This window comes from Primulina huaijiensis, chromosome 3, assembly GCF_012295235.1.
Source record: "Primulina huaijiensis isolate GDHJ02 chromosome 3, ASM1229523v2, whole genome shotgun sequence".
NCBI classification, from domain to species: domain Eukaryota; kingdom Viridiplantae; phylum Streptophyta; class Magnoliopsida; order Lamiales; family Gesneriaceae; genus Primulina; species Primulina huaijiensis.
This window is the reverse complement of record NC_133308.1, coordinates 24597467-24617975: the sequence shown is the minus strand read 5'-3', so window position 1 is coordinate 24617975 and position 20509 is coordinate 24597467. Positions and strand designations below refer to the sequence as shown.

Genomic DNA, 20509 nt, shown 5'->3' with positions numbered 1-20509 from the left:
AATAATATTTTATAATAATATTTAAATTTTAAATTTATTCATTATATTATATCAATAATTTTAATAATTATTCAAACGTTGATACAAATTAATTTTAATCATTAATTATATAAAATAACACTCCGTATCGTACAGATAAAATACTAGTTCATATACTTAAGTAGCAGCGACTAATATTCCAATCGTGGATAGTTTGGGACACTGATGGGGTGAATATGTAATTAACTTTACCTAAAGTCATTAAGGCTAGTGTATAATAAAACGATAATAAATTAATAATCGCTTTAAAATAATATTTTTTCGCTCTGAACTCGACACAATGTACAAAATTAATAAGATAATAATCTTTCTTAAAATCATTGTTTTAAACTATGATATCTTCAATTAATTCACTAAAATTACAAACAAAAGGAGGACAATTTAGTATAATATGATTGTATCGTCATTTGTTTTTTCATGTAATTTAACTATATTGTTATTTTTTGTTGATACAATGAAGTGTATTTGATCCGACAATACAATGAATAATTTAATTATTAAAAACAATGAATATCACTTATATATATATAATTTATTGATTAATTAATGTATCTCTAAATTAATAAAATTTCATTGTCTTGAATTTCATTCTCTTACATATTAATTTATAGAGGTTTTACTATATTTTGAATAGTGGACCCTAAATCCATAATTTAAAATTCATCCATCCAAAAATATTATAGCTTCTTGTAAAAATTCCATGCATGTCCCGAAAACAATTAAAGACACATAAAGTCTCTTTTTGTTTCATGGCGAAACGAAAATAATAAATAATTATATCAACTTTGCAAAAATATAGAACATTCACAAAAACTCATATTAGATCATTTCACGAGTTAATTTTGTGAGACGAATCTGCGATTCGACCCAACCTATGAAAATTATTGTTTTTTATATCAAATTTTTCACTACATATATAAACTGAGTCGACCCGACTTAACATGTGAAATAGTCTAATAAGAGTTTTTATAAAAATAAAAAAAAATGTATGTATAAAGTAACAATAACTATAGAAGCAGCAATGGAGCAAGACATTTTTCTTCGAGGCCCAAAAATATTTTTTTCCAAAACAATTATATATTAAAAATTGAAATAATAGTAATAGCAATATCTAATATATTCTGACATTAGTTGAGGTAAAAAATTGTCTTTATTTGGAGAGTAATCAATATAGTACTTGAGTTGTTGTACCTTTTAAAAGTGATTACACAGGTGTGTCACTTCCAGATGCCGAACTCACCGTAACTGGAAAATTTTCCGCCTGCATTAGAGTTCGACCAAGTACAATGAGGGTGGATTACGGCATTGAAATTTGGTGTGGATTGAGTTGAAAAAATTATACTACGCAGAAAAATCATACAAAAATATTACTCAATTTATCGTAACATATTACACATCATTCTCTATCGTTTAGATATCAATCAAATTACTAATCGTTCAATAATCTCATTCTTCTGCGAACCAAAAAATCCCCAAAATATGTGTAGCATACATAATCCCACTCGACCTATTAGATTGTATAGATTTGTGTTAGTAATCTATGCATTATCCAAAAAAGTCAAACATTATTGATCATTGCATTGACATGATCCTGACATTTAACATTTTTTAATTTACAAAATTGTTACAATTTCACAATATGAAAGATTTTTGTGGTCAAACAAGTATCGGTCAAATATAAATTATGCATATTACTTATATAAGTAGATATTATAATGTGGTCAAATATTAATTACTCGATACAAGTTAGATACAATGTATTCTTGTGAATTCCACATATATTTTTGTAATATTTACCTTTCCAAATTTGAATGTAACAATTCTTAAATAACAATTTCTATATATATATATATATATAAAAGAACCTCGAATATGAACACTTAATATTTCTAACCATGATGAAATTTGTGTTTGTCTTCCTCTTTTTAATTACAAACTCTTCTCTAGCATTTCCTCAAGAGAAAAAACGATGTTTTTGGACTCCTAGATACACCGTCGAACTCCTTAACAAACTACCTCCCGGTTCCCCACCATTGTACGCTCGATGCCAATCAAAAAACGACGATCTGGGGAATCAGACGATCGCCCTGGACCAAGTTCTGAGATGGAGTTTCTGCGAGAATTTTTATCCAAACACTAAATTCTTCTGTCATCTGTGGTGGGGACCGAAATACCTCATATTCGATATATTCAATTTACCGATTAAAGCCCTTTGCGGCGACCGTGTGTGCCATTGGGAAGCACAGAGCGAGGCTGTGTATTTCGAAGGACAAAGAGCACGCCTTTGGAGTACTTATGCTTAGTGTATCATATTTATTTTGACAAAAATGAATAACAATTATTATAATCATAGACGATTTAAATTTAAATTTTAGCTTCCTTTTCTTGTTCTTTCAAATTGGTATAATTTAGTTTTGATTAATAATAATTAAGTACAAAAAATTTTAAGTATTGATATATGTTTTGTTTTTGAAGAATTAACCTGTAAGTAAAAATTATTTCTGAAAATGATTAATTTAAGCCTTTGGTTTTTTTCTAATTAAATAAGAAAAATCACTATGACAATTGACAAGTTTTCTTTGATGGTCACTCTAATTTAATATGCACAAGGTATAATTGAATTATGGAAACTATAATACAACCTCAATATTGAGAACAAGCACCTCCAACCTTAGAGTATGTCTCTTGTGAGACGGTCTCACGAATCTTTATCTGTGAGACGGGTCAACCCTACCGATATTCACAATAAAAAGTAATACTCTTAGCATAAAAAGTAATACTTTTTCATGGATTACCCAAATAAGAAATTCGACCCACAAAATTGATCTGCAAGACCGTCTTACAAGAGTTTTTGTGTCAACCTTTAACACATGTTTATCTAAATTTGGATACTTCAAAAATAGTCAAGATGCATATAATTTATTTAATTTGATTTTTTAGTGTAATATTTCTCTAATTTGAAATAATATGTATTGTATTCCGCATTGAATATTTAGTAATACAGAATATTTTGCAAAACTTTTATAGTATATTATTGAAATTCAAAAGTATACTAAAGAATGTTTTGCAAAGTTACAAATTTTATATGCCTGTGTGTTATGACACCGTAATAATCGTTAAATTAATATTTTGATTTTTATAGCAAATTATTGAAATATATAATATTATGACTCGCCCAAATAACTTGGGTTTACCACCTTTGGGTCAAGCCGATCTCGGTCTGACAGAGTAGAAAACCGATTGATCACTTCAAATTCGTAAGACGCGTCCAAAACAACGGTGGTTGAGATTGTGTCGTCTACGTGTGCATATGTCCCAAAACTAGGACAGGTCTCGAGTTCAAGATCCACGTTATTGTGTATGCACGTTGAGATTTAAATAAAAGGGATAATTATAATTTTGATTCCAAAACAATTTTGATTCCTATTGTTTATGGTATCACGGAAAATGTCCAAATTTCGAGAATAATGAGTATTGCTATTTTCTATTAAGTTTTAAATTGCGTATGGCGTCAAGTACTATAGTCAAAATGCATGTAAAGGAATTTTGTTTATTTAGGGAGGGGGAGACCAATTGGTAGGTCGTGATGGAATTGAAAATGTTTACTTTCTTAGATTTTTTTTTAATACAAAATTGACTTTAAGAGATACTGTTAGATGATAAACGATAATATAAATGTATTATTTTCTTAACTTAATTATGAAATTGAAAAAGAAATAAATTTTATGTTTTCCTTCAAAGTAATATTAGTTATGTATCTTTAAAATGACAAAAACTTATGTGAGACGATCTCATGGATCGTATTTTATGAGACAGATCTCCTATTTGGGTTATCCATGAAAAAATATGACTTTTTATGCTAAAAGTATTATTTTTTATAGTGAATATCGGTAAGGTTGATCTGTCTCACAAAAGACATACTCCTTTAAAATACATTAAGTCATCTCTTCTAAACTTTTACTTGTCCTAAAGTTGATAGTATTAATGTAAACTTGTTTAATATGAATTCAATGCGTGGGTGAAGAAATTTGATAAAATCTAAATAATCGAAGAAATCGTTAATTAGTTAATTTCATCAATTTTATTATATCAATAATTAATTTATCCAAATATCTGTAAGCTGTATTCAGATAGCAAATCTATGAAACAAAGATACATTTGCATCATCTTCTTACACCAGAAATTATGCACGTCTAAAATGAGAAGAAGCTTAGGAAGCCCTTTATGTAAGTTTTTCGATGGAAACAACAGTTGAAAATCTATTCGAATCGTTCCATTTTCATTTATGATGAGATCGATCAATAGAAATGTTTTGCTTGGTTTTTTGCATTTCGATTCCATCAAACCAAAACCGACCAAATGCAGACCCTTGATTTCTAAAAATGCTAATCTTCGACTCCGCTCTATTCTAGTCCAACAAACTTAAGAAGGGAGACGACCGGTTACTACACAGCCATCTAGAAATTATAACATCAGGAGTAGAAGAAGATTTATAATGCCATAGCCAAAGGAGATACCAACCAATACTCAATAGGAGGCAGAATTCATGATGATACTTACCTTTCATATTGCAATCCATCCTGAAGTTTAAATTCAACAAAGGGTAATGCAGAAAAGAAGATTGCATGCATCTAGAAATTTAGAACATTGTATACAGCCACTGGATTAGAATTATATTCTGCAAATCCCACAAAGTATCGATGCAATTTGGTTCTCATGTCAAACTAACCTACCTAGTCAAACTCACAAGCACATTAACACCTTTAACCTAACATTTTATCAGGATGTTTTTTTGTAATGCACAGTAAAGGATTGTCATCAGATCTCACAGGATTTCAGTAGCTCGGATGAAAAAACGACTACCAGAAAATATGGATTTTGCAAGTGCAGGGAGGCAGATATTTGATATGCATTGTCAGGTTAGCCAGAGGCCATGCAATATTCTTAGCTAAAAGTTGGAAAGAGAAATAAGACTTTACTCAGGTCTGCGCATTTTGACATTTAATGGAATCTCCTTGTAGGATTGAACCTTTCTGGCTGCTACGCGTGATGGCCTGCACTGATTTGATCTTTCTAATTCTTGAGAGTCATATTGAAGGTCGGAAATGCATTCTTTACCTTCATGTTTTAATGATTCGTTCACAAAAATTGGGCCATCCTCTAGATCCTGATTATCAGGCGATGCAAGTTTCGAAAAATTGGTATTATCTTCATCATTCAAATTCTCAATTGGTTTTGATTCTGCCTTTTTGAATCTGGTAGATTGCCTCCTCACAATGGTCCTGGCTCAACAAACCAACCCAAAAGGGACCAAAAGTTAAGGAGAGGGAAATAATCAAACAAAATTTTCTCTATAGAATATACAAACCACATTTGACAGCAATTTAATGAAACAAAGAACCTTTTATTTTCAGCCTTCCCATCACATTGTACTTCCTCAGAAGAGGCGGAGCCTATGCACGACCAAAAGGAAAAACAATTTGTATAAAACCATGATTTCTTCAATATATAATGTGGTGTTTCCAGGGTAGTTACTCACTGTTCGATTGCAATCTCCTTTTGGTACTATGAGGTTGTTCATGCTCTTCACCTTCTTTTGAGGACACCTCTTCCTCTCGAAACTTTCTCAATTTCGCCTGAAGGCACTCAAAAACAGAAAATTTACTGCATGTATCATAAAAAATAAAAAATAAAGATGTAGGTGACGGCGATACATAGAAATACCAGATGTATGCACAGGTTTGCATATTAAAAAAAAACAATGTATAGCTACATCAAATATGCACGTATCAATAAGTATCACGGGTGGAAAATACAAATAAATAATTCAAATTGCATTTTGCATACCTCGGGGTCAGCATTTTGGCATCTATTTGTTCTTTTTTCTTCCTGAGTAACAGCAGACTAACTGGTTAAAGATGATATACTACGACAGTTTTGCTAGCAGCAGGCTGCTATGACTTTAGACACACTGACCTCAAGTTTCAGTTTTAGAGCTTTAAACAAACCATTTTTGCATCCAAGCTCATGCTGTAATGCTTTCAACTGAAACAACGGAGATATCAATAAACACATAAAGTTTTAGTTCCATGCAGATAACATATGGAGTCAAATCATAGACATTGAGAGGCAATATTCATTCAAGATATTGCACGTACCCGATCTTTCCCTGAATTTAACTCCTGAAAAATTTAATAGAAGTAATATACTTCAACACAATTTGGAATCAAATTTTCAGAAAATCAATAAATATAAATTCACATGATAAAATAAAAATAATAATAATAATAATAACAGACCGCGAGAAATTGTGAGTTTGAAAAAGCTAGCTGATGATTCTGTTCCTGCAATTTTAGCACATTCGCTCTCAACATCTTCAAATCAATTCCACTCTTTTCAATGATTTCGCTGGCACATGACAATATAAAGGTATCCCATAAGTATAATGCGATTAGAAGCTAATTCACAGAAAAGATAAGTTTCTAACAAAAAGAAATGACAATCGTAAGCAGGTCCAAGAAGAAATACTTTCTCTGCACCAGCATCTTCTTTAAAGCCAGGTTTTCCTGAATCATAGAAATAAATGTAAATTATAGACAGACAAACTCCACCAATCTTGAAATAATTTAACTCGTAAACAGCACAATTAAACCTTCTGGAGCTGGTCAATATGTTTGTTAGTGGTTGTTTGCACAGGCTGCGGCTTCTCAGCTTGAACTTTTGGCCGAGGCTTTCGAGGCAAGTTGCTAATGTCTCCCAGCTGCCTCTGTGCCATGCTTCCAGGACATGGCTTTGTTGCGTTCACAATTTTATCTGGACATTAACCAATCTTTTAGATTTGATAAATCTACCCCAAAAAATCAATTCAGCAGACGATCTCTAATGAACAAGTCCCAATGCCACCAAATAACTTAAATAAAAGAAGGGACAATGTTGAACTGTGTAAAGTTATCAAATATCGTATAGTTCTAGCTATCAAATTCCTCGAAACAATTAACCCCACATTCTGTCGAAATCGTAATCCCTACACCCCCAATCTGTATAAAGCGATTAATCTGCTTTGCAAAAATATGTAGCCAGTGAACCCTCAAGAACAAAAAAGCATTTTTAAGCTACATATACACTTTACACGAATGCCCGTGATAAATAAACCCGAACAACTGAAGGGCGACAAGATGGACAATAAAAAAATTTCCAAATTCACCGCAATAATGTCATCCAATAGCCCTAGCAGACTATAAACATCGAAACTAGATTCAAACATTAACCTCCGATGTTCCCAGCTTTCTCTGTCTCGAGGATGAGAAAACTGTCCGAATTCGACATCTCCGAGGGTTCCCAATCTCTCGACTGATGCTTTGATCTTCTAAATTTCTCTCTTCGTGGCCGATTGTATAGCCATTCCTCTGCAAGTGTGTGTATCAGTGCGTGTTTCGAGTGTTCGCCTCGAATGAGAAGAGAAGTTTTGAAAATTGGACTCGTTAAAACATTTGAAGTTGGGAGGCAACAAATATGGTTCTGTCTGCTTATTTTCAAAAACATCTTCTCAAGATTATCTGTTTATAATGGATGATTAAACTTTTGGACAAAATCGAAAAAATCGTAAATTTAAATCGAAAATTGAACTCAATCAAAATATAATTTTAATTTGAATATAAATGTTAAATCCGAATTTATATGATTTAATTTCGAATTTTATTTGTTAAACTTAACCGATCGAAAAAAAGAAATTTAATGAAATTAATAATTTATTTAGATTGGTTTCCAAAGAAAAGAACTTAATATCACGGTTGATGAATCTTGTGCTATAGAATTTTGAGTATGTCTATTGTGAGATGGTCTCACGATTCTTTATCTGTGAGACGGGTCAATCCTACTGATATTCACAATAAAAAGTAATACTCTTAGTATAAAAAGTAATATTTTTTCATGGATGACCCAAATAAGAGATATGTCTCACAAAATACGACTCGTGAGACCGTCTCAGACAAATTTTTGCCTAGAATTTATACCATGATTAAATTAGTGTAGGATGATGGTTCAAAGACATGGTGAGCTTCAGACATGGTGAGCTTCTTGCCACTATTGCAAGTCTACTCTTCGCATTCCACAAGAGTAACTTTTGCTATTCGGCTTACAATTAAAGTTGTTACTATAATTTCGTTTAAGATCCTAATTTCTTGCTTCTAGTAAAGAAAATAGGTTCCAATTTATTTTAATCAAAATTCAAAATGATATTTGATGATGTTTCCAATTTAAAATTCATGGTTGGAATAGAGCCGCAACGAGACTTGTTTGATGTTATGTAACACTATTTTAGTCTAACACATGTTTGCGGTTTTTTTGTTGTTGATAAGATCATTTGTACATTGGTTTGTAAAACATTTTGCATGTTTAGTGTTTATTCATTTGACTCGTGACAAGAGATGATGAATGACGGGATGATAAAATAAAAGATAAATATAATATAACTATTTTTTAGCTCCAATTATTATAAAAACTTTTGAATCAAACACGAAATGAAACAAAAATGTTGACTTCTCGCTTAATATTCTATTTCAAACATTCAACAAACGATTTGTCAATTTTATAACATATAAATAAAGAACAAACAAAAATTTAATGGAGATGATGTCATTAATTGTCCACAAAAGTTCAAAAGGAACCGCAGACGGAGCCTTTCTTTTGCCCACTAATTTCTTAATAATCATCGGTATGAACCCAAAATCTAACCCAAAAGTTCCTACAAAAAATTATTGAATAATCAATGCCCAAAAGTTTTAAAAAATAAAACTTTGCTGGATTGGCACTTCTTTTTAAAATATTTCTTCATGATCTCACCTTTTTTGGGTAGTTTTTTATACAGTGATTTACACCTATTTAGTCAGCAAGTTGGGAATGTGAACAGAGCTTCAGAGAGCTGCAGCCAGCGGACTGAGACTTTCTCTCTCTCTCTCCATCACTCCCACTCAAATCTTTTGTTTCTTTCATGGTGAAATTAATCAAGAAACAATTATTAAAGTAATCCCAGGTGAATACGATTACGCATCTGCAATCTTTGTAGGATTTGTAGTGATTACTCTGCGTAAGCTTCGCATTTCCCGGATTCCGATTCCAAGAAACGAGACTTGTTTCAGAAACGGAGTGCAAACAAAAGAAAATCTTTTGCTCTGCCTCCGGCATTGTGATTTTTCTGATTTTAAAGATGCTTTTTCGAAATCCCATTATCTTGTTTTTTCTCTTAGCCTACANGACAAATTTTTGCCTAGAATTTATACCATGATTAAATTAGTGTAGGATGATGGTTCAAAGACATGGTGAGCTTCAGACATGGTGAGCTTCTTGCCACTATTGCAAGTCTACTCTTCGCATTCCACAAGAGTAACTTTTGCTATTCGGCTTACAATTAAAGTTGTTACTATAATTTCGTTTAAGATCCTAATTTCTTGCTTCTAGTAAAGAAAATAGGTTCCAATTTATTTTAATCAAAATTCAAAATGATATTTGATGATGTTTCCAATTTAAAATTCATGGTTGGAATAGAGCCGCAACGAGACTTGTTTGATGTTATGTAACACTATTTTAGTCTAACACATGTTTGCGGTTTTTTTGTTGTTGATAAGATCATTTGTACATTGGTTTGTAAAACATTTTGCATGTTTAGTGTTTATTCATTTGACTCGTGACAAGAGATGATGAATGACGGGATGATAAAATAAAAGATAAATATAATATAACTATTTTTTAGCTCCAATTATTATAAAAACTTTTGAATCAAACACGAAATGAAACAAAAATGTTGACTTCTCGCTTAATATTCTATTTCAAACATTCAACAAACGATTTGTCAATTTTATAACATATAAATAAAGAACAAACAAAAATTTAATGGAGATGATGTCATTAATTGTCCACAAAAGTTCAAAAGGAACCGCAGACGGAGCCTTTCTTTTGCCCACTAATTTCTTAATAATCATCGGTATGAACCCAAAATCTAACCCAAAAGTTCCTACAAAAAATTATTGAATAATCAATGCCCAAAAGTTTTAAAAAATAAAACTTTGCTGGATTGGCACTTCTTTTTAAAATATTTCTTCATGATCTCACCTTTTTTGGGTAGTTTTTTATACAGTGATTTACACCTATTTAGTCAGCAAGTTGGGAATGTGAACAGAGCTTCAGAGAGCTGCAGCCAGCGGACTGAGACTTTCTCTCTCTCTCTCCATCACTCCCACTCAAATCTTTTGTTTCTTTCATGGTGAAATTAATCAAGAAACAATTATTAAAGTAATCCCAGGTGAATACGATTACGCATCTGCAATCTTTGTAGGATTTGTAGTGATTACTCTGCGTAAGCTTCGCATTTCCCGGATTCCGATTCCAAGAAACGAGACTTGTTTCAGAAACGGAGTGCAAACAAAAGAAAATCTTTTGCTCTGCCTCCGGCATTGTGATTTTTCTGATTTTAAAGATGCTTTTTCGAAATCCCATTATCTTGTTTTTTCTCTTAGCCTACATTTGTTCCTCAATTTCCGCTGCTGGATTCTTGAATCTGACCGTCGCTCATCAACACCCCAACCCAGATGCTGTTGTTCAAGAGACGCAGAGGTACTTATAAGATATTGAAACATGAATAAGTATAATTTTTGTACATTTTTCAGTTGCATTTTGCTTATCAAGCTTTTAATCTTGTGGGCTTTACTTGTCGGAGCAGTTTCATTGTTGTCTAGGTAGAATGTTTGAGGATTTACTAGGTTTTACTCTCTTGGAGATTTAGGAAGCTGGGTTTTGTTCTTTTGTTGTAATTTTTCTTCTAAACAGTCTGGATCTTTGTTGAGCTCCTGCATCGTGTGGTTTGAGCACATCTATTTACAGGACTTCTTAATTATTTATCTGGTTATTTTGTTGTTCTACTACATTTTTCTTTTTACCAGGTTTTTGGATCATATTATGTGATAGTTAAATGGATTTTAATTTATTTTTGCATTTCAAGATCTGTGAACTATTTCTAGTATTGCCATGTTTTATTATTTCTCCCCTGTTATGTTGTGGTGTTTTCCGCCGGCATATTACCCCCTTTAACAGCGTAATCATTGTATGTTGATCTAGCAATCACTTTTTTTTTGAAACTGGAAATTGCTGTTTTAATATTTCTTCTGTCTGTTTTCTAATTTACTGCTTCGTTCATTTACTTTTACTGCTTTGTTCATTTACTTTTGGAATTATTTTGTACTCTCGGTTGTTTGCTACGTTTTCTGAAATAATGTGATACTCATATAGGAAAGTAAATGAATCCATATCAAGAAGGAGTATACTGCTTTCAACACCAATAATCCATGATCAGTCTCAATGTCTGACAGGGAACCCCATCGATGACTGCTGGAAGTGCGACTCAAACTGGTCAACCAATCGCCAGCGACTAGCCGACTGTGGTATAGGATTTGGACAGTCGGCAATGGGTGGCAAAGGCGGCCGCTTTTATGTTGTTACCGATTCCTCAGATCACGACACAGTGAACCCTACCCCTGGCACATTACGTCACGCTGTAATCCAAGATGAACCCTTGTGGATAGTCTTCCAATCAAACATGGTTATCAAGCTTAAACACGAGTTGATGTTCAATAGCTATAAAACGATAGATGGGCGTGGTGCCAATGTGCAAATCACGGGCAATGGATGTATTACATTGCAGTATGTTAGTAATGTGATCATCCACAATGTGCATGTTTACAATTGCATGCCATCAGGGAATACTAATATTCGGTCGAGTCCTACTCACATTGGGTGGAGGGGAAAATCTGATGGCGATGGGATCTCGATCTTTGGGTCCAGAAATATCTGGATTGATCACTGTGCTTTGTCACATTGTACAGATGGGTTGGTGGATGCCATTATGGGGTCAACTGCTATTACCATTTCTAATAACTATTTTTCTCACCATGATGAGGTTATGTTGTTAGGACACGACGATAAGTTCTTGCCAGACTCCGGGATGCAGGTCTGATTTTTGATTTTACATTTGAGTCGTCACGAAACATAGATTCATGGCTTCTTTGAGTTTTGAGTGATTATATTCATACTACTAATATTAGTTGTCTTGTTTCGGATTAAATAGGTGACAATAGCTTTTAATCACTTTGGAGAGGGGCTTGTGCAGAGGATGCCCAGGTGTAGGAGAGGCTACATACATGTGGTGAACAACGATTTTACGCAATGGGAAATGTATGCAATAGGTGGAAGTGGTAATCCCACTATTAATAGTCAGGGCAATCGTTATACTGCACCGACAGATCCTAGTGCTAAAGAGGTATTTGTTAAATAATTTATACGACTGACTGGATATTTACCATGTGTATCTTGATAAAATACAAGTCGGCGTGTGCTCGATGCGGTACAGTATTAATCACCAAATATTTGAACTGTCATCCATATGTTTACTCGGGACGGTTAAAAGAGATACATCTCTTGCATTGACCTATGTGATTACAAAAGTTGTATTGATGTGGAAATAATGTCTTTTCATAAAGAAACTTTTCCAAGTTGAATGTTAATCTGACGTTTGATACTTTGAATTAAACAACTTAACATGATAGGCATGGTTTTCCTTGTGCTTTAATTTCAGGCTCAAGAAAGAAGTGATATTTCATTTTTCTTTTTCCTAATTATTATACTAATGTTGTGTTGAAGTGGTAAATAATGGTTGTTTATGACAATCTGAATTCTTGGGACATGATTTTGTTCCTTTCATGTTCTGCCATATGATCAATGAAATCTTGATTTCATTAGCAATATTTCTACATGAACAATTATTTTGTTCGTCGGATTGTACATGAATTTGACCTTTTTTGTTTTATCATAAACTAGCAGACTCTTTGGATGTTGCATCATATTTATGATATCTCAAGTATAATGCATTATTTCCTTTAAAAGTGTTTGTAACCTTGATAATGAATGTGGAACTACATGTGAATAGGTTACAAAACGCGTGGACACGAACGAGGGAGACTGGTCCGACTGGAACTGGAGGACAGACGGGGACATAATGGTAAATGGTGCATTCTTTGTGCCATCGGGCGGAGGGCTGAGTATGCAATATGCCAAGGCCTCTAGTGTTGAGCCCAAATCTGTGTCCCTCATCGATAGACTCACCATGAATGCTGGTGTTCTTGGTGGCCCCAGGTATGCAGCCTGTATTATAGTTTCTTGCCTTTGATACATGTTTTTTTTAACAATTATCATCAAGTATCCCTTGATATCTAGATATGACGATAAAACATAAGAACACAAGGATCGATTTTCGGCAAGGGTGGCCTAGAAATTTAAATAAAGTGATGAAACTTGCTGGTTTAGGTGTATTCCACATTGAACTTGAAGAATTTTTTTGTTTAAAAGAACAATCTGACGACACAACGGATAACAACATGCCTCACAATATTCTATAGCTGGTGACCTTTTCTACCCTCAACATCTTTGCTATATAGTTGCTACGAGTACTAAAACCGAAAACAATCGCGATTTTATACCTCGTGAATCAAGGGTTTTATCGTCTTCTCACTCCATTGCCGGAGATTTTCCTGAGATCAAACCACTGGCTAGGATTTTATTTGGTCCATTTGGATCTTTTACAGTTTTCCTTTTTCACTTTTTGTGTCAAGTACCCTCTGTCTTCCACTTAATTGAAGATGGCTCCTAAAGGTTTTACTTTTCCCACCTTCATAGAATGATAAGTGTGGCATACATAGTAATTGATTTGATTCTGAACTTGGGACTTGGCTATAGAATTTAACCACCGCACGCTTTAAGCCCTCTATACCGGTCTTACCACTACCTTTGCTGCTCATTTCACCCGTAAAGGCAATGCTCAAGGCGCGAAGAAAAGTGCCTTGGCGTATAGCGTGCTTTGCGCTAGACAAGCTCCTTGAGCGTAAAGCGTGTTCCATAAGCCCCGTAAAGGATCAAGGTGTGCTAAGCATTGTGTGTTACAAGGGAAATCCAATAATGTAATGATCATCATGTTTACTGCCGCTCGATGTTTTTCTTCCTCTTTTGTGAAATTAATGTTTATTTTGTTATAAATATCATTAATATATATATATATATATATATATATAATTAAAATAAAATAAACAGATAGATATGGAAAGAAGCTCTTTGCCTGCCAGTGTATGTGACATTTTGTGGATACTTTTATTCTCTGATGTGTGCTTTCCAGCCCATAGGTGTGGGCCCATTTGCTTTGAAAATTGTGTGGTGGGGCCCATTAAAAAGACCTATATAGTTTGGGCCCACTGGGCAACTTGCTACATGCATGTTCCTTGTGGCCCTCAGATATTTGACCGTTGGATCAGATGTGTGTAGGATATATAATTGGGAATTTTTTGTATTAGCAACTGGAGAGTTTCTCTCCTTGTATGATATGACGAAATTTTAGCCGTCGGATCCTTGGAATATGACATGAATTTCCATTAAAATATGAGGGGTGTTCATTCAATACGAAAATGCATGTGGCTTCAATCCTTATTTTTGTCTTTCTTTCACTCTCATGTTCATATATTTTTGTGCAAAATTAAAGAACATTATCTATATTACATGACCTGTGACGAAGGCAGAAATATGGCTCTGCTCGAGCTAGAATTTTAAACTCTAAAATCTTTTAATATTTTAAATTGATTACACGGGCTAATATCATATTTTTCAAAATTATACAAAATTTACATATAAATTTTTTTTAAAAAAAATTGGACTACTCGGGCTAAAGCCTGAGTATATATGCATGTGGCTCCGCCACTGTGCATGACCCGTCGTATATATATATATATATATATTGTGAAATTAGTGATTCCAATGGCTTTGTGCTTGTTATGAACTAGGGACAATGCTGTGAGCATATCATACGGCGGAGGGGCCACCACCGGAGGAGGCGGCACGGGTGGTGGTGATTACTTCGGAATGAATTTTGCGGGCGGTTCCGCCACAACACTAACATCTCCGACCGGTGCATTGTTTCTGTCTCTTCAATTTATTCTGATTTTGTATGTAACCAACACCAACTATGGTAGCCTACTGTCTTTACTTCTATAGCTACTGGACAAATTTGACTCGAACTGCAATTAAATATATTAACGACGGGGGAAATTTTTTCTATTCCCAATCAATGAAATGCCCATCATATTTGTGAATATATATATATAATTTTTGAAAAATACACGTGACATTGTTCCTCCATAGATCAAGAGTTTTGATTCTGGGGCAGCAAGTTAGAATAATTTAAAATTTATACCACCTATGATAAATGGATGAAAAATATATATAAAAATCAATTGCCAAAGTTTTTACATTAAAAAACTTATTAATTTACAAATTATTTTAAAAGATGTTCCACAATTTTTAATTCCAGATGGCCCAAAATGCTAAAATGTATTATTTTTCCTCCAAAAAAGTTATATTTTACTTTCAAAAACACTAATTTATTTCAAGTTTTTATTAAATTAATTAAATAATTTGATTAAACTAACTCTTTATTTTATTGTTTAAATATTGTTTAATAATGTCTAATTTATTTGCAGCAAAATGTCAATTTTAGTAATATACCTATTGGTGTATGTTTGATAACGTAGTTATAAATAAATTTTAACAAATATATTAGTCTTTTAGTTACATGATTTTGACTAAAAAGACTAAAATTGATTAAAAAAATAAATAGTTATAAGACAATAATTAATTTATCAAAACATATATACTAAAAACGTCATGCATCAATACATACCAGACTAAAATCAACATTTTGCTTTTCTTTGAACATTCACATATGAATTGTTTTGCTTTTTTTCCCAATAAATTATAATTTAATTTTGTTCAGCTATACATACAATAATTTCTAAATTTTAAAATTGCGCACTGTATTTTAAAATTAACATATTATCATTTAGCTGGGGATGAAATATGAGATAAGGATAACATATTTTTTTTTATTTTTTTATTCTAATTATTATAAAATTTGTTTTAAACAACATAAAATTATATAAAAATGTCGAATCTTAGATTCGTCGACAGCCATATTTGTTCTCCTTTTGTTTCAAGCTTTTCAGACACCACGTGAAGTTTGGAATAATTACAGAGACACCTCTAAATTTTTGGTGCCATTTGATACCCATTTGAGCGATGATAAAACAGGCAAACAAGATAGTAGAAATTCTTCATATATTTTCTTGAACCATTTGGTTCTAATCTACATAGATTTGCCAACTCCAGAAGTTCTGTCACTGTAGGATTCAAAATCCACATACAGATGAGTAAAAAAAGACAATGTTTTCTCAACCATTAGCTTGATCAGCAACTTCTTCTAGTCTCTTCCAAGTTAGCAAGCGTTGCTCTTCCAGTCCTCCGGCCATGGCTTCCTTTTCCTCGTGCCGTCTCTGACACTCTTCAAACAGCTTGCTGTCCATTTCCAGGAACATTCTACGAACATTGTAGCTCAAGCCATTTATTGCCTGGTTCCAGTGGCTATGTATATTATGTTCTAATGCATCAAATATGATTGGTAAAATAAAATGTCGATTATCTGCAATCAAGCCTACTATATGCTCGTTGTTCCACCAAAAAAGAGCACGTTCTGCTACCTGTGGACGAACGACGAAAATTTGAGTAGCAATAGATAATCATGATGGCGGAAATGCATTTGTAAGAGCGAGTTCATGGCCAAACAAGTGCGGTATAGATAGCAACTTCACAATCTTCACGAACACAAACTTATATTTGACAAAACATAAAAAGATACACCGACACGATAACTAAATGCAGTTTGTTATATCATATATGCACACAGATGAGCGAAATAAAATATGCACTAATGTACTTGGAGATATCACTTGATTGAAAGTGTTTTGCTGAAGTAGAAGTTTTAAACATAGACAAGTTGTACGAGTGATTATATTATTCCAAAGTTGCAGGTGTTTGCACAAATGGTTGTATAAATGGAAAACAAATCAGTATGAAAGTTTCACTCACCATTCTTGTTTCCATATATTTTGAGAAATCAAAAAACCAAAATCTGCCACAAAAGCGGTGCACGAACTGCACTTAAGCAATTCTTTTGCACCAAGAGTGCCAAAGCGTTAATCTCTAGTGTTCAGTGGGAAATCTATGAAGGCAAGAGGACTAATCTATCAGGAACCAATCACAACACAAAGCATCTTGCTCAAAAACTGACATACATTGCAAAATTTTCCAGTCAAAATGTGCCTCCAAAGTCCAGAACGGCAACTTAGAACCATAAACTTTAAGACTTTTATCCTTCCCTTTTTCAATCCTTATTTCAATCTAAGTATGTTTGAAGTTATCTTCCCTAATTCAGTAAATCATTTCAGGCTTCATATCAGCCTAAAAATATACAAAAAAAGATGCTCCGGAAAACTTTTGGAGCACTCTGAGCAGCCCACTCATGGATATGATAAAGAAGCTAAATGAAAAGAAAACAAAGAAACAATCGAAATCCAGTCGAATCCAAATGTAAGATAGACAGTTCACTGGCAGATTTTATTAATAAAAGTCAAATGCTCTTATGCAAATCAAAGAAATAAAAGTGATCATAGGTTTTAAATGCAAAGATTGACTTCCAAAACATTTATGAAGTCATAGAGAAGGAAAATTGTCCCAATCTACCCATCGCGTAGACCACTTTCCTTCTATTTAACTGGGGTATATCATGAAAACAAAACAACTATGATGGACAGATATGATGCAGGGATTTCAATACATCATGATACAGATATAGATACCAAAAAGTCTAAAACAATTAAAATGCCTTATAAGAGAATTCAAATATTTTATATATTTTAAAATATAAATATACAAGTTCACATGTATATCTAGTTTTTTACATACATGTGTATGAGTGTACATGTTTGTGTCAACCATTATAAACCCAACTTATAATCCAATAATAAGAAATTTCTGAAAATTGAAGTAAAAAATATGCCAGTGATGTGATATATTCCAGATCATAAAGGCAAACAACATATTAAGTTTATCACCATTATGTTTTTCATCAACTATTTAAGCAAAGATTCCAAATATGTATCACCCAGATTTAATCTCGTTTTGGCCTAAATCAACGGAAAGGTGCTGGAACTTGTTTTCCTTTCCTAAACTAGGAAAACTAAGGCATGGATTAAGCATGATAAATATGTTCACTCAAAATGTCTAAAAAAATATGAAGGTTCATGTTGCTTGTTGACAAAAACACTTCTCCAATACAAATTAGCTAATACACACATAACTAAAAAATACAAGGAAAAGGAATACACTAAATTCTTAACAGATACAGTAAATTTAGCTTCTCTAAGTCGATCAGAACTCATTCTTTGTGTCTAAAATATATCACATAGCCAGTGCTTGTACTCTATCAAGTCTATTGTATACAATATCCGCAGATAATAGCATGAGTCAAATTTTCTGAATCTGAAGTGAATTTTTTTCATAGAACTAATGTATACAGAAAGAGTGCTACTCCTGTAAGACAAGCATAGTGGAGTTCTTTGTGCTTAATGAAACACAAATACACTAACATAGTGAAATGTGACAAAGAACAATTTCTCATACCTGGAAATGTGAATTCCGGAGACTACGACCAATTTGCCTAAACAGAGGAACCATACAACGTTGGAACTCCGCAGGTTGTGTGACCTCCAATATCTCTTCTAGTTCTCCAAGGAAGAGAACCTCCTTTCCACAATTTGTGATTGGCCAATACTTCAGCACCCCCTTAATGACAGTATCGGCCAACCTGTAGTCTTTCTCGACAAATTGTGTTAAACAATAGGACAAATGCTGATGGTATGTTGAAACACATTTTGGCTTGTGCAAAGGAATAAGTGCACGTACAAGAAATAACTTATGTTCTTCTTTCATTGGCAACGCAAAACCATTTATTATACTTCCAAAAATCTCCAATAGCTCACCAGTCCCACTGAACCTCTCTGTCTCAAATATAAACCTGTAAAAGATGTTGTTTATTGCATTCCTTATAAAGGGTCTATGAACCATGAATTTCCCATATATCCGGTGAAGAATAGTCTTCAAATACTCTCTCTCCCTCAGGTCCTCGGAGTCAAACAAATCAAGTAATTTCAAGACAAATGAGTGATCAAGATACCTCTTGGCAACTTTAGTGTCCATATCAGATGACACAATGTATCGCAAAAGTAACTCATAAACAAGTTGCAAGTGAGGCCAGGTAGGATCCATGAACATCTCATCCTCCTCCGGATCTCCACCCTCTGATCCAGTATTCTCATGTGATGCGGGTGGCAAGCTCCGGAAAATATTCAAAGATATCATCTTGACCAACTCCTCCTGCATTATCTCATTCATTTTACACGAGCCCGATTGCACTAAGTCAACAAGCTCTGAAAGGGTTTGCCTCTTGATCTCCTTCTCACGTGCAGATTTCATCGTATCGGAAAAATCAAAGAAAACACAACAGACTTGAGCTTTTCGGATGAATATCACATGACGCTCAGCTAGTGGGACATCCTTCAACAACGGCAAGACCTCAACTACCCCAGTATTCTGCGGAACAGTGGCAAGACCCGCAGGCTGCACTGTGGCAACTGCCGTTCGGGATGCGTGATTAACAATCACATTGGGAGGCGTTGCAGTTGGTATCGGAGCCTCGATTGCTTCCGATGATTTCGAGGGCTTTCTTTGCCCTCTTTTCATAATTTTGTTAAACATTATTAAACACTCTCACCCAGATCACAAACCAGAAACATAAAAACAACAGAACCCTATAACCACGGTCAGGAACACTAACACCTTACTCCCACTCCCCAATTATTTTCTTTTACTCCATTTCCCTTTCATTGTTCCACAAAATTCCAATACAAACAGTATATAAACAAATCTGCACCCTGAAACAAGAACAGAAAACAAAAAAGAGAAAATACAACTAAATTCAAATCACAAAATCAAACATAACCATCACCCAATAAAGAAAATAGATATTCATTGTACAACACAGATTGACATGAAATCAGAAAACAGATGATACCTTGTAAATGGGATGCCAAGAAATCAAGAAAACAGACTGAAAAATCTTGCCAAGAAAATAACTAAGCCATGTGAAACGTGGTGCTATACCATGAAACAATGGTCGTTCAGATCATAGAGAAACAGATTGAGAGCGAGAGTAGGGAAAGAATTTTGCGTGTTTCGATTTGGGAAAGGAAAGATCCGAAAAGGGAGGGAAGAACAATACCAGAACAATCGACAAAAATCAAATTATTATTATATGAAACTTTTAAGACAAGATTTTTTGAAACTATTTTTCTGAAACCAACAATGAAGAAAAAATAATAATTCCAAACGTACGTTACACTACAATCGATACTCTTGTACTGTTCTTCGAGCTGTGAAATATTTCAAAAATATTTACGACAATTTTTGAAACAATCAGCAGTTTCGAATATAT

General features: G+C 33.5%; 3 protein-coding genes across 4 annotated transcripts; 1 reads left to right on the top strand and 2 right to left on the bottom strand.

The window, feature by feature from the left end:
- Nucleotides 1–4582: 4582 nt before the first annotated feature.
- Nucleotides 4583–7572, bottom strand: LOC140973977 (uncharacterized). 2 transcript variants are annotated; one of them, XM_073437153.1, is made up of 10 exons: nucleotides 7308–7572; nucleotides 6692–6852; nucleotides 6568–6605; nucleotides 6339–6447; nucleotides 6198–6221; nucleotides 6016–6084; nucleotides 5887–5928; nucleotides 5579–5684; nucleotides 5441–5492; nucleotides 4583–5321 (listed from the first exon to the last, which is right to left on the bottom strand). In XM_073437153.1, the coding sequence occupies exons 1-10, from the start codon at nucleotides 7363–7365 to the stop codon at nucleotides 5015–5017; spliced, it is 966 nt and encodes a 321-aa protein (XP_073293254.1). In that variant the 5' UTR covers nucleotides 7366–7572; the 3' UTR covers nucleotides 4583–5014. The 2 variants fall into 2 exon arrangements, with proteins under 2 accessions (XP_073293254.1, XP_073293255.1); XM_073437154.1 differs by having other exon boundaries at nucleotides 5579–5675; nucleotides 7308–7571.
- Nucleotides 7573–10060: 2488 nt separating this feature from the next.
- Nucleotides 10061–15218, top strand: LOC140973976 (probable pectate lyase 12). The gene is made up of 5 exons (XM_073437152.1): nucleotides 10061–10647; nucleotides 11320–12037; nucleotides 12155–12346; nucleotides 13013–13218; nucleotides 14910–15218. The coding sequence occupies exons 1-5, from the start codon at nucleotides 10511–10513 to the stop codon at nucleotides 15118–15120; spliced, it is 1464 nt and encodes a 487-aa protein (XP_073293253.1). The 5' UTR covers nucleotides 10061–10510; the 3' UTR covers nucleotides 15121–15218.
- A 954-nt stretch (nucleotides 15219–16172) lies between these two features.
- LOC140973975 (serine/threonine protein phosphatase 2A 57 kDa regulatory subunit B' beta isoform-like) lies at nucleotides 16173–20389 on the bottom strand. The gene is made up of 3 exons (XM_073437151.1): nucleotides 20090–20389; nucleotides 18640–19949; nucleotides 16173–16658 (listed from the first exon to the last, which is right to left on the bottom strand). Exons 2-3 carry the CDS (start codon nucleotides 19771–19773, stop codon nucleotides 16353–16355), a joined length of 1440 nt encoding a protein of 479 aa, XP_073293252.1. The 5' UTR covers nucleotides 19774–19949; nucleotides 20090–20389; the 3' UTR covers nucleotides 16173–16352.
- Nucleotides 20390–20509: the final 120 nt, after the last annotated feature.

Excerpts from the sequence above, each read along its gene's own strand:
- LOC140973976 (XM_073437152.1), top strand. The coding sequence starts at position 10,511 with ATGCTTTTTCGAAATCCCATTATCTTGTTTTTTCTCTTAGCCTACATT. Across the intron at positions 12,038-12,154 it reads TGCCAGACTCCGGGATGCAG|GTGACAATAGCTTTTAATCA; the intron begins GTCTGATTTTTG and ends CGGATTAAATAG. Across the intron at positions 13,219-14,909 it reads GGTGTTCTTGGTGGCCCCAG|GGACAATGCTGTGAGCATAT; the intron begins GTATGCAGCCTG and ends GTTATGAACTAG.
- LOC140973977 (XM_073437153.1), bottom strand. The coding sequence starts at position 7,365 with ATGTCGAATTCGGACAGTTTTCTCATCCTCGAGACAGAGAAAGCTGGG. Across the intron at positions 6,085-6,197 it reads TAAATTCAGGGAAAGATCGG|TTGAAAGCATTACAGCATGA; the intron begins GTACGTGCAATA and ends CCGTTGTTTCAG. Across the intron at positions 5,685-5,886 it reads GCCAAAATGCTGACCCCGAG|TGCCTTCAGGCGAAATTGAG; the intron begins GTATGCAAAATG and ends TCTGTTTTTGAG.
- LOC140973975 (XM_073437151.1), bottom strand. The coding sequence starts at position 19,773 with ATGTTTAACAAAATTATGAAAAGAGGGCAAAGAAAGCCCTCGAAATCA. Across the intron at positions 16,659-18,639 it reads TCCGGAATTCACATTTCCAG|GTAGCAGAACGTGCTCTTTT; the intron begins GTATGAGAAATT and ends GTTCGTCCACAG.